Here is a 12227-nt window from a genome sequence, read left to right on the forward strand (position 1 = left end):
ACAAACAAAATCCTTTGTTTAGCCAAGACCCAGCCTTGACTTCAAGTGTTTTTGGAGCAAAACAAACCATGATCCCTGGTTTGAATCCAACTTCAAGCCAAGGGTTGTGGTTTGCTTGCTCCTGTTCGCTTCTCACAAGGAGCTAATAAATAATTATTATTATACCTCACCCATTTGGCTGGGTTTCCCCAGCCACTCTGGGCAGCTTACCGCATATATAAAAACATAGTAAAACATGAAGCATTAGAAGCTCCCTGATACAGGGCCACCTTCAGATGTCTTCTAAAAGTTGTGTAGTTCTTTTATCTCCTTGACAACTGACGGGAGGGTGTTCCACAGGGTGGGCGCCACTACTGGTTCCCTGTAACTTTGCTTCTTGCAGTGAAAGAACCAGGAGAAAACCCCTGGAGGAGGACCTCTGTGTCCGGGCTGAGCGTTTGGCGTGGAGACGTTCCTTCAGATATACTGGGCCAAGGCTGTTTAGGGCTTTAAAGGTGAGCGCCAACACTTTGAATTGTGCTCAGAAACATACTGGGAGCCAGTGAATATCTTTTAGAACTGGTGTTATATGGTCCCGGCGACCAGACCCAGTCATCAGTCTAGCTGCCGCATTCTGGATTAGTTAGTTAGTTTCAAAGGTAGCCCCACGGAGAGCGCATTGCAGTAATCCAAGCGGGGGATAACCAGAGCGTGCACCACTCTGGTGAACCAGTCTGTGGGCAGGTAGGGTCTCAGCCTGCGTACCAGATGGAGCTGGTAGACAGCTGCCCTGGACACAGAATTGATCTGCGCCTCCCTGGACAGCTGTGAGTCCAAAATGACTCCCAGGCTGCGCACCTGGTCCTTCAGGGGGAGTGATGAGGGAATGATCTGAATGATCATGATAAACCATTAACCACAGCCTACCATGGTGTGAGCAAGGAGCAGTTAGGGGAGGGAATGGCCCAATCCCACAGTCTACTCTATTTGCACAGGCTCTTAACTATCATGACCTCTCCATGGAATTTTAGGAATTACAGGGGAGCCAACAAAACTTCAAGATTAGCAAGCTTCATGCCCAGAATTCTTTGAGGGAAGTAATGACATTTTGGTAAGGGAAGCTGTTGTTGGTTTTTATTTTTGGTAGATGTAGCCTCAAACAATTAGTAAAAGCACCATAGCCGGGGGGGGGGAGGAACCCTCCAGACATCAGTATTGCCTTGTCAACAATTCCCTCATTTTATTAGAAAACAATCATAGCTTAAAATGGTGCTCCATAGTTAACTTACATAAAGATCTGCTTTTTAGTTTAATGGAACAGTGGTCAATATATTTCAAACCCTGTCATGATTTAATGATTACAAGGCTTCTTTTGCAGTAATAGAGCCGTCTGAAATACACAGCCAGGTATGCTATTAAGGGAAAGCAATATAAATAAATCTTCAATGCATTCCTAAATGAGGAATTATTCATTTACAGTAAACCATGCAAGAAATCTATATCACAATGTCAAGTAGCTACTTTAAGATATAAATCTGAAGGCAGAACATTCATACAGACCCAAAATATCAATTAGGAAATATTAAACTTCAGCTCTGTTACTGATGCAAGCAATTTGGAAAGCCAAGACTTTTTCTTTTTCATTTTTGAAGATACACAGCAATAATGATGCTGCTCTTTGCAGTCTTCCCACATAACCACAGCCCTGTGAATAGTGTTTACAATCTAAAATATAGATTTCAATGCATAATTAATTGCAGTTGTTGAACTTGCATTCCCTTTGATATCAATAGAGATATCCTGTTCATGTTGCTCACTTGATACTTATTACTGGGATGCATCAGATGCTACAGAAGCTGGAACTCTTCTTCAAAGAATGATGGAGAGCTATAGTACACATAACACTAAAACAATGAACAACAGTCATCTTGTGTACTCATCTCTTCAGGTGTCAGCAATATTCCTAAGAAATAACTGGCACAAAGGAGACCTGAAATAAGCTTCTGGGGTGGCTCAATTACAACATGTCTAAAGACCTAACAACTCTTAGGGTGTATCTGTACCATAGACCAAGCTACCCCACCTGATGCCCTGCAAATGTTTTGAAGTTCCAACTCCCATATTCTCTTACCATTTGGTAATGCTGGCTCAGGGCTGAAGGAAGTGGAGCCGAAAGCATCTAGAAGAACCAAGTTGGAGAAGGCTGCCAAAGACTTAAAACTGGTTTAATGTGAACTCTGGGAACTGCAGTTCTGGGCTAAGCATCCCAAACAGAGAATATTCTATGGGCCCTCACCAAACTATTAATGCTAGGTTACTTTGCAGAAAACCCAAATAGTTAAAACCAGCATAAAAAGGATATAACTTTTCAGCATAGATGTTTCAGTTACTGGGCTGCCTCGCTGCTTAGTACTGACTCCAGTTCGTTAATGAATAAGTAAATAGTCTCCGGTCTCAATATTTAATGTATGTCCCATATTGCTATTATAAAAATGTGCTACAGATCCTTGGGACACCCCAGTTCTTTGCTTTCCTGTACTGTGAAAACCACCCATCTATTCCAGCATCCTCAAAAGAGACTAAAAATGCAAGACGCGAAGAATGACATGACTCACTGAAGGAAATTGAGGGAGCCCCTTAGTTAGCAGGAGAATTGCTCCCAAATAATTCTTCAGCAAATAGGGAGGTTGTTTCCACATTATGAGAGATTCTCTTGGGAGATCTATTCCCCGAACCAAGAAGAGCCAAGGGACAGGCCTTCAACTCATATACTCAATCACAAGGCAAGAACAACCAAATCAGGAAATTCTACTGCCATGCAGAAGAATCAGTGTGGAGAGTTGGACGAGAACCTGGGAGACCAGGGTTCAAATAGCTTTTCAGGCATGAAGCTCAGTGGGTGCCCTTGGGCCAGCCACTCACTCTCAACCTAGTCTACCTCACAAGGTTGTTATGAGGATAAAATGGGGAGGAGGAGAATTATGTATGCCACCTAGAGCTCCCGGGAGGAAACGCAGGCTACAGATGGGATGAATGAGTTTCATTTAATGACGGCTAAAGAGAATTTCTAAGGCTGGTTTAGGTTCAAACCACTCTCTGATCTAACAACTCTCAGGTCTGCTGGATCCTAACCCTCTGCTCCTTGCTGACCTTGCTATAGGACTGCTCTCATAATAATTCCAACTGCATAATTCATCTGCAGTGTTCACTCATCGACAGAAGTGAGCTTGCAAACAGCCTGGGCACTGGAACTTCAACAAAACTCATTTCTGAAGCAGAGTCACTGTCGGCAAAAAGGGTCCAAAAGGCTGGTTTGTTGTTTTTTTAAAAAAACCTAATATTCATGCAAAAATTTATTCGTTACAAAGGAATCAGTACCCAGCTCGATACAACAAAATACCCCTGTAAAATAAAAAGTGACCTATCAGGTTGTATAAGGCAAAATAGCCTCATTTTGTTGTATCAAGATATACATGTTATAATTTCACCTTAATTTTATTTTTATTGTAAACTGCCCTGTGATCCTTGGATAAAGGGTGGTATAGAAATTTAAATAGTAATAATAATAACAATATTTTTAATGAGGTAGTAGCAAAAGATTGCATGTGGCCTTACAAGTTTACTGTATTTTCTGGGGTAAAAGACTACTTTTTAACCCAGGAAAATCTTCTCAAAAGTCGGGGGTCGTCTTATACGCCAGCTACAGCAGCAGCTCCTGCAGCAACTCCCCACCAAAGGATAAAACAACAGCAAATGAAATCAGAGGACACCAAGCTCTCTAGATGAAGCAGAAATAAGCTTCAAAATTGGCCCCAGAAGCCCCCAGCCACTGGGAAGTAGAGCGGATTTCCGAGCCGGACTGGACACTGGTTTTTTAATTTTTATTTGGTGTGCATTGGAAGAGGGGTAGACTTATACGGCGAGTATATCCCAGACTCTATATTTTCACTGGAAAAGTTAGGGGGTCGTCTTATACACCGGAAAATACGGTACCAAAGTGATTCCATCCAGCCCTTTGCCTAATGTCTAAGAGTGGAGAATTCTTTTTGGGGGGGGGTGTGGCAAAAAAGCCAAAAAGGAACTGGGTGGGGTTGAAAGAGCTCTTTGCAAGCAATCAGTTCAGACCTGCCCCTTCCCAGTAGGGAACGGGAGAGAGAAAGAGGAGTGGGCCTCAACATAAGGAGGTTCCCCACTCTTGGGTTTAGATTACAGAACTCCCATAATAACGTATTGAGTTGGATCTTAACGTTGCAAGTTTTTACACAGCCAAAATCAGGTTCGCCTTTTTCTCGAGCCTACAGAACTTGAGGATTTCTCCCACAGTTCTGAGGGGCCTGGAAATGAACCTGTGCGTTTCGGACGAGGACAGACCTACCTGTCTAATGGCCAGCTTTTGTATTTGCAAAGATCCAGGTGCAGCCATTGTAGTTTTGTGCGCCCCAAGAGGTGTCAGTGCAACCTGACACTGGAGCTGCACCTAACTCTGCTTCCTTTCTCACACCATCTTATTAAGTAAGATGCAGACACAGAGGGTTTCACTATCAGCAAAGCGTGTTTTCTCTTTCTTGCTCTGTTTTCTCTTCTCACACACCCACCCCACAACAGTTCTGCAAAAGTTGAACGTTTGCACAAGTTTTTTGCCAAATAAAGAAAATGCCCTATGGTGGATTTTTCTTCTTCTTGTGGGTCCACTTGGATGCTGCTGCTTTAAATAAAAAGAAAACTGCCCGTAACATCCAAAGTGATCAGAAGCAAAACAGGTGGTGTTTAATGACACTGAACTTACCTTGGGAAACTGTTTTACTGGAATTAATACTTTCTGTCCCAATTTCATGTTTTTGTTAATCACTACATCAATGTACTTTTCTTCTTCCTTGCCTTCTTCCCCTTTTTGGAATTTTTCAATTTCTGCAACAGAGAGAACACAATTCGTTTTCAGCGTTAATTTCCCCCTAATTGCTTTGAACTTGTCTTCTGATTTACGTAAAAGTTTTTCTTCAGGGCAATTTTGAAAAATCTCACAGTACGCAGCACAGGAATCTGGTCTGTTTGTCTATCAAGTCAAGCACTCTGTTCTGTGGCTGACAGAAGCACCTTCAGAAATCATTTAATACTTGGTCGCTTTAACAGGGGGTGCCGTGGATGTAATCTGCATGGATGCACCACTGCATTTTGCTATGCTCCTTCTCCTTACGTACATTGTCTTGATTTAAGCAATGGAGAGCAAAGTACAGCTGTTGAATCCCAGATTTCACTGCAATTTATGGCTGTCTGTCCTCATGGAAATCACATGGGCCAAAGATTTGAGGTTATATAAAAAAAGGAGGTGGAAATATGCCTCTGTCTGGTTGGTTTCTTCACTGCTGCTCAAACTCGCACAATTTAATAGTCAGGGAGACGAATGAATCCTCTGTCTTTCCTTTTTAAGAAGTCATCTAATCTAGCAGCTACCAAGTGGAGCCTACAATGAAGCGTTGCAATGCAATTGTTCCTGTCCGGGGTTCAAGAATACTACATGCTGTAAAGGGCTCAAAATCAGGGCCTTCCAATCTCCAGCTCCCCATTCCCCAATATCTGTTCTTTTCCAAATGACCCTCAACATCCCATGGCTCCTAAAAAATGTCAGGATCTCACTGGGCTCTTGGAAGGGGTTGTCCACTTAGGTCAGGGGTAGGCAACCTAAGGCCTGGGAGCCGGATACGGCCCAATCGCCTTCTCAATCCGGCCCGTGGACGGTCCGGGAATCAGCTTGTTTTTACATGAGTAGAATGTGCCCTTTTATTTAAAATGCATCTCTGGGTTATTTGTGGGGCATAGGAATTCGTTCATTTCCCCCAAAAAAATATAGTCCGGCCCCCCACAAGGTCGGAGGGACAGTGGACCGGCCCACAACTGAAAAAGGTTGCTGACCCCTGGCTTAAGTTATGTGTTGTTGTTACTTCCTACAAAGCGCTGGGCCGGATCTGGAAGTAGCCTTCTGTCATGGGAAGGGAAGCTTTGGATTAAGCCCAACAAAGAAATTCTGGGACAGTTCCTTTCTTTTAGGTTTAATGCATGCTGTGTAAAACTACTTCCTTCCATACGCTCTTCATTCTCCTAAGAGGAAAGTGTTCTATTCCTGGGCCTTAATCAGCTGCTGCCTAAAGACATTTAGGACTTCATACACCCTAAAAGAGGCAAGGAAAGTTGTCAGCACGTTCAGAACTTTGCAGTTCCAAATTAGAAGCAGGCGGATTTGAGAAAGGAAGGAATTAATCCTACACAACTCTTCAATTATTCTCAAATAGTTTTTTTCGCCATTTAACAAGGGCTAAACCTGAACACAGTATTCCTAAGTACCTCATTAATGACGCCGATACAATGAATATTCATTATCACGGAGAAGTATATTTAGCCATCATTTGTTCCGCTTTCTCCCAAACTCTTCATTAAACTCAAAAAGGCCTCTGTTGAGGCTTTGGTATCTTATCTAGAATGTAAAATATCCCATGTGAAGAGGGCAGCCTTAAAATAAACCCATTCTGTACCTATGGAGGCACATTCCCGATGACAGAACTTAGCATTTATAAGGCACATAGTCGTGATCAAAGTGCGACTCATGTAGTAATCCCTGCAACTGCACTGTTAAGACAGATGGCTGTTATTATCCCCATATTGCAAACTGGGGGTTAGACACTGCTAACCTGCCTCGGGGCAATGAAGTACACAGCTGACAGTAACACACATATTCAGAATTTCCCCTCAAAACGGACGAGGCAAAGTAAATGGCCACAAAGTTTTTATTGGCTACTTTATTTTAGTTAGGAATTTAACTTCGGTTTGGAACCCCACTGTCAAACTTGCAGGCAAGGCTGCTCTCCTAAAATGAAGTTAGGACTGCCAACCTCCGCAACTGCCAACGTAACTGTATTTGCCAGAAAACATTATTTTGGAAACAGGACCGAAATAGACACACACGCACGCACACACACACACAAAAGCCATGTAATAAGCAAAAGTGCAAACATCTGCTGTTTTGCTTCATTATCAAGCTATTTCTCCCCCCAAGAATTCTTAAGCTGAAACCAGTTCCTAAATACGTTAAGGGTGAAACAACTGCAGGTATGCAATTAAACTTTAAAAATCCGTATCGGATCAGCATTCCCCCCCCCCCCAAAAAAAAAGCAGCAGAAAACTTGTTTCCAAGAATATGATGGAAAACTGGGGGGGGGGCTGGCATTTTCTTGGAAGAAGAGCAATCCTAAAGTTGAGATAGCCCTACAGATACTAAAGACAGAATTGTGTTAAACTGCAGTAAAAAATACTACCGTATATGGAACTAACAATACTGGGAGCTACTATGAACAGCTGCTATAGAACCTGTTCACTAGGTTAGGTTAGACTAAGGCTGCATACAAACTATTCCTTTAAAGCACATTCAAAGCACATTTCCCCCCTCAAAGAATTCTGGGTACTGTAGTAAAAGGGCTGCTGGAAACTAACTCCACAGTGTTAGAAACTGAGGTATGAAACTGAGTATCTGAAGAAGTGTGCATGCACACGAAAGCTTATACCAAGAACTAACTTAGTTGGTCTTTAAGGTGCTACAGGAAGGAATTTTTTTTATTTTGAGATATGAAAGCTAGGAGTTTAATGGTCTCTTAAATCTAGGTTATGGGCGCAACAACGGGATGTCTAGGCACGCTTTTCTAATAACAAGAACGCAAAGCTGAAAATGAATGAACTGCAGCTAAAATATTGTTCATTTTTCACATGGTCTAGTCCTTCCCCTGCTCACCCCCCTCATATTCTTAAGAGGGTCTCTTTCATGGGTAGGCAAGCTAAGGCCCGGGGGCTGGATCCGGCCCAATCGCCTTCTAAATCTGGCCCGCAGACAGTCCAGGAATCAGCGTGTTTTAACATGAGTAGAATGTGTCCTTTTATTTAAAATGCATCTCTGGGTTATTTGTGGGGCCTAGAAATTCGTTCTTTTTTTTCTTCAAAATATAGTCCGGCCCCCCACAAGGCCTGAGGGACAGTGAACTGGCCCCCTGCTGAAAAAGTCTGCTGCCCCCGGTCTCTTCTTTAGTCTTCGGAGAGTAGCTGGAAGTGAGGAAGCAGAAAATAGGTCCTCCTTTCCTTCCACTCTGCAGTTTTAATCTGAAATCTTAGGCGCAGTACTGCGCCCAGAGCTCAGAAACTGCTCGCGCTAATGAAATTCCCTGTCGCAAAATGCGCCTAGAACGATGGGAGTTTCGAACACTGTAACTCTGTGAAGGAGGGTAACCTACAGGGCCCATAATTCTTTTTTCCCCCATAATTTTTAGTGAATTTTCCATGTTTCATTTAATTCAGTACACATATTCACAACATATTTGCTCAAAATGAGCTTAGACTTCCTTCTATCTCTCTTTCTGACATCCCTTTAGTTTATAACATATTTTTCGCATTCCCGTAATCATTTCTTTATCCTATAATCACCTTAAAATATCACATTCTTGTTTATAAATCAACATCTTAATTTCACATTGCAAAACATTTCACGTTAATGCTACAAACGTTTTTAAATGGGTACGATTTTCTTTCAGATAATTAATAAATTTGCTCCAGTCCTTTTGATATTTTTCTCCGGGCCGATTCCCGATTCTCCCTGTCAGCTTCGCCAACTCCACAAATTCTAGCATTTTTATTCTCTGTGAACTTACAGGGCCCAGAATTCTTTGAGGGGAAGAATGTGCTTCCAAGGTGTGATGTGTACACAGCCTAAGTTATGATTGGCTGAGCCTAGGTCAGTCTTTCCCAATTCAATGCCCTTTTCCAGACATTTTGGGCTACTGTTCCGGTCAGTCACAGCCGGCATGGTCAACAGGAGGCAAAATATCTGGAAGGCATCAGGGTGGAGAAGGCTAGCCTAGGTAGACTTGGTCCAAATCAAATGTCACATACGCCTTCAGAATAGCCTGCACTTGTTTTGACTACAATGCCACACATGCATAGCTCCTGCCCAGCGCTTAGCTAGGCACAGGCAAACTCGGCCCTCCAGATGTTTTCGGACTACAACACCCATCATAACTGACCACTGGTCCTGTTAGCTAGGGGTGATGGGAATTGTAGTCCCAAGCATCTGGAGGGCCAGAGTTTGCCTATGCCTGGCTTAGGCACTATGGCGACTCCTTCGAAGTATCTCAAAACACTTAAAACACAACACAACTTATGCAAACATCCTCATTTCTATCAGCTTGAGAAAGGATATGATGCACAACTCTTTATATTTGCTAGAGTGAAACAAAAATGAATATGCTTAGTTTAAGTTTGGGTTCCACATGCAAGTTTGATATGAAGCAAGTATTTTAGCTTGGGTTTTTATGCGAGCTGCACAACCAGTTCTGTGAATCAAGACTTCGATTTGGATCATTCTGCGTATCTGTTGTTTTGTTCTGTGCTCCTCGGGCTCTGCTTACAAATTAGTAAAATGTGTATGCATTCTCTTCTATATTTCCTAGGGATGATAACCTGGACAGACGAATGTAATTTTTAAAAAACTACCAAGCTTACCTAACACTGTATTGGCATCCGCCCACTGGTCCAACTTCATCAGCATTCATTGATTATGGCTAAAGAATTTTACGGCGTGAACCTTTAAAAATGGAAAACTTTCCACGGATATATGAAGCACTGTGGGGTGGGGAATTCACAGAAAATTTGCCATTCCCATTTTACGCTACTCAGCAGAATTCTTCTATGCAGCCATAGAGGGCTATCACGATTACCATATTTTTCTGTGCATTAGACTATATTTTTTCCTAAATTTTTGAAGTTAAAAATAAGGGGTCGTCTTATACACGGAGAGTGCCTAGTGCATTTTCTTAATTTTGGGTAAAAAAAATAGGGGTTGTTTTATACATGTGGACGTCTTATACACGGAAAAATATGGAAACTCTTGTCATTAATATTATTTATTATTAAAAAGCAGAGACATCACCTTGCCAACAAAGGTCTGTTTAGTTAAAACTATGGTTTTCCCAGTAGTGATGTATGGAAGTGAAAGCTGGACCATAAAGAAGGCTGATCGCCAAAGAATTGATGCTTTTGAATTATGGTGCTGGAGGAGACTCTTGAGAGTCCCATGGACTGCAAGAAGATCAAACCTATCCTTTCTGAAGGAAATCAGCCCTGAGTGCTCACTGGAAGGACAGATCCTGAAGCTGAGGCTCCAATACCTGGCCACCTCATGAGAAGAGAAGACTCCCTGGAAAAGACCCTGATGTTGGGAAAGATGGAGGGCACAAGGAGAAGGGGACGACAGAGGACAAGATGGTTGGATAGTGTTCTCGAAGCTACCAGCATGAGTTTGACCAAACTGCAGGAGGCAGTGGAAGACAGAAGTGCCTGGCGTGCTCTGGTCCATGGGGTCACGAAGAGTCGGACATGACTAAACGACTAAACAACAACAAATTATTAATATTAATATTTACTTTTATTTATTATCAATTGAGGACAAACCAACATAGAATCATAGAATATTAGAGTTGAAAGGGATTCAAGGGTCATCTATGATACAATGAAGTCTAAGAAGAGCCCCGTGTAGAACCAGAAGTTGCAAGCTGCCTACTGTCACTTTGACCCGTTTCTCGCTACCACAAAATAAATGTCAAAGGTGACCTTGTCCATTCTCCTTATTTCCACTTCTGTTCTGAGGAAGCATGAAACCCAGGTGCTATCAAAGTAGCCCCCAAAACTCACTTCAGGATTGCTTCCACTATATAGCATGCTAAATTAATAGTGGATAGCCAAGCCAGAGCAATGAGGAAATCCAATCAGATTTTCAAGGTCGAATGAGCAGGAGGATTTGCCTTCCCTTAATCCCTAGATTACATTCTGTACTACTAGTAGGCTTTGTGCGTCTCCTAGCTCAAATATAATAGATGAACATGTGATTAAGGTTTCTGATAATGCTAAGGATTAAAATCCCCGTGTTCCCAAACCATGGACCCAAATGTTTATAGTAGTCCAGAAATTCATGTCGGTGGAGGAATTACTGGATTTTGTTCAGAGCAGAGTAGGCTAAGCAAGGATTGCTTCCCACTGAAGCCACATGGCAGACCATAATATAATTGAGTGCATTAGATAATGGAAAAGTAGACTTGTTTCACTTTAATCTCAAAGATAGAATTAAATCTTCCTCTGAGAGGACTATTATTGTCGGCTATGTTACTTCTATTAAAGCTGCGTGCAAAAGAATTTAGGGCCTTATTAAAGTGATGTGCTGCTGTTTTTTCCTGCCGCACGTACTTCCTGCTCTATAGACTTCCATCAGTAGCCAAGGCCAAACAGGAAACGCTTGGATCAAGTAGACACTTCTGCAAAACCAGGCGTCCTTCTGCTTTATCAAATACAATTTCCGCGAAAATGAGCTCCACGTTAAAAATATTCTAACTGGTGGTGCCAGTGGTTGGGTCTTCCTGGGTGACGCCAACCCACAACAGTGCCTTCTCGGTGGCAGCCCCCTACTTGCGGAAGTCCCCTCCCCCTGGTGAGGTGTGTCAGTCTCCATCACTAACTTTCAGGAGGACTTTGAAAACATTCCTGCTGACCCCGGCATTTGATGGCTGAAATATACTCTTCCCAGCAATCTTGAAATGATTAGCTGTGAGGGTAATGCGGTTGTTTTACATCTTTTTAGGAGTTTCAATTATTTCAAGTTCCAAGTATGCTTCTACGATTAAGTGTTTTAAATTTGTTGTTAGCCACCCTGAGCCCGGTTTTGTGAACCGGGAAGGGCGGGGTATAAATAATTTATTATTATTATTATTAATTTATTATTATTATTATTCATTCTACCACTTATATGTTTGTCACCCTGGGTTCCTTTGGGAGGAAAGCTGGGACAGAAATGTAATATGAACAAATATTCAACGCCCTTTCGTTCTGACAGCATTCAAAGACTCTTCTCAGGGCTCTGCCAGTGTGGGTTTTATTTATTTAATTTTTATTTTAGCATGACAAATCCAAGTGGAGAGTTATGAGAAGTTTGAAAATGAAGCTGTCCCAAGGAGTAGCTTAAGCTTTGCTTATGACATTCATTTTGCCTAGTACATTATCAAAGTTATTATCACAAAATAAATATTTAATGGGGTTCATAATGGGGCTTTAAATCACAACAGTAAGCTCTACAGCTTGATCTTAAAGTTTAACTTGTGATGGGCTGCAATCGTAATGGGCTGGTTTCTACATACAACTACAGACATACCTTGGAGATACTGTAAGTT

The 12227-nt window shown here is 42.1% G+C and overlaps 1 protein-coding gene across 2 annotated transcripts in view; it reads right to left on the reverse strand.

Annotated features, from left to right (window-relative positions):
• The window catches only part of KHDRBS3 (KH RNA binding domain containing, signal transduction associated 3), a 121045-nt gene that overhangs the window by 68275 nt on the left and 40543 nt on the right, over positions 1 to 12227 (reverse strand). For both annotated transcript variants that reach the window (XR_014529097.1, XM_083516931.1), the window contains exon 2: positions 4766 to 4887. Coding sequence is in view for 1 of the 2 variants with exons in the window: in XM_083516931.1 (XP_083373057.1) it covers positions 4766 to 4887 (122 nt within the window). In the remaining variant the exon portion in view is untranslated. The remainder of the gene's footprint in view (positions 1 to 4765; positions 4888 to 12227) is intronic.

This window comes from Podarcis liolepis (genome assembly GCF_965112155.1).
Source record: "Podarcis liolepis genome assembly, chromosome: 8".
NCBI classification, from domain to species: Eukaryota; Metazoa; Chordata; class Lepidosauria; order Squamata; family Lacertidae; genus Podarcis; species Podarcis liolepis.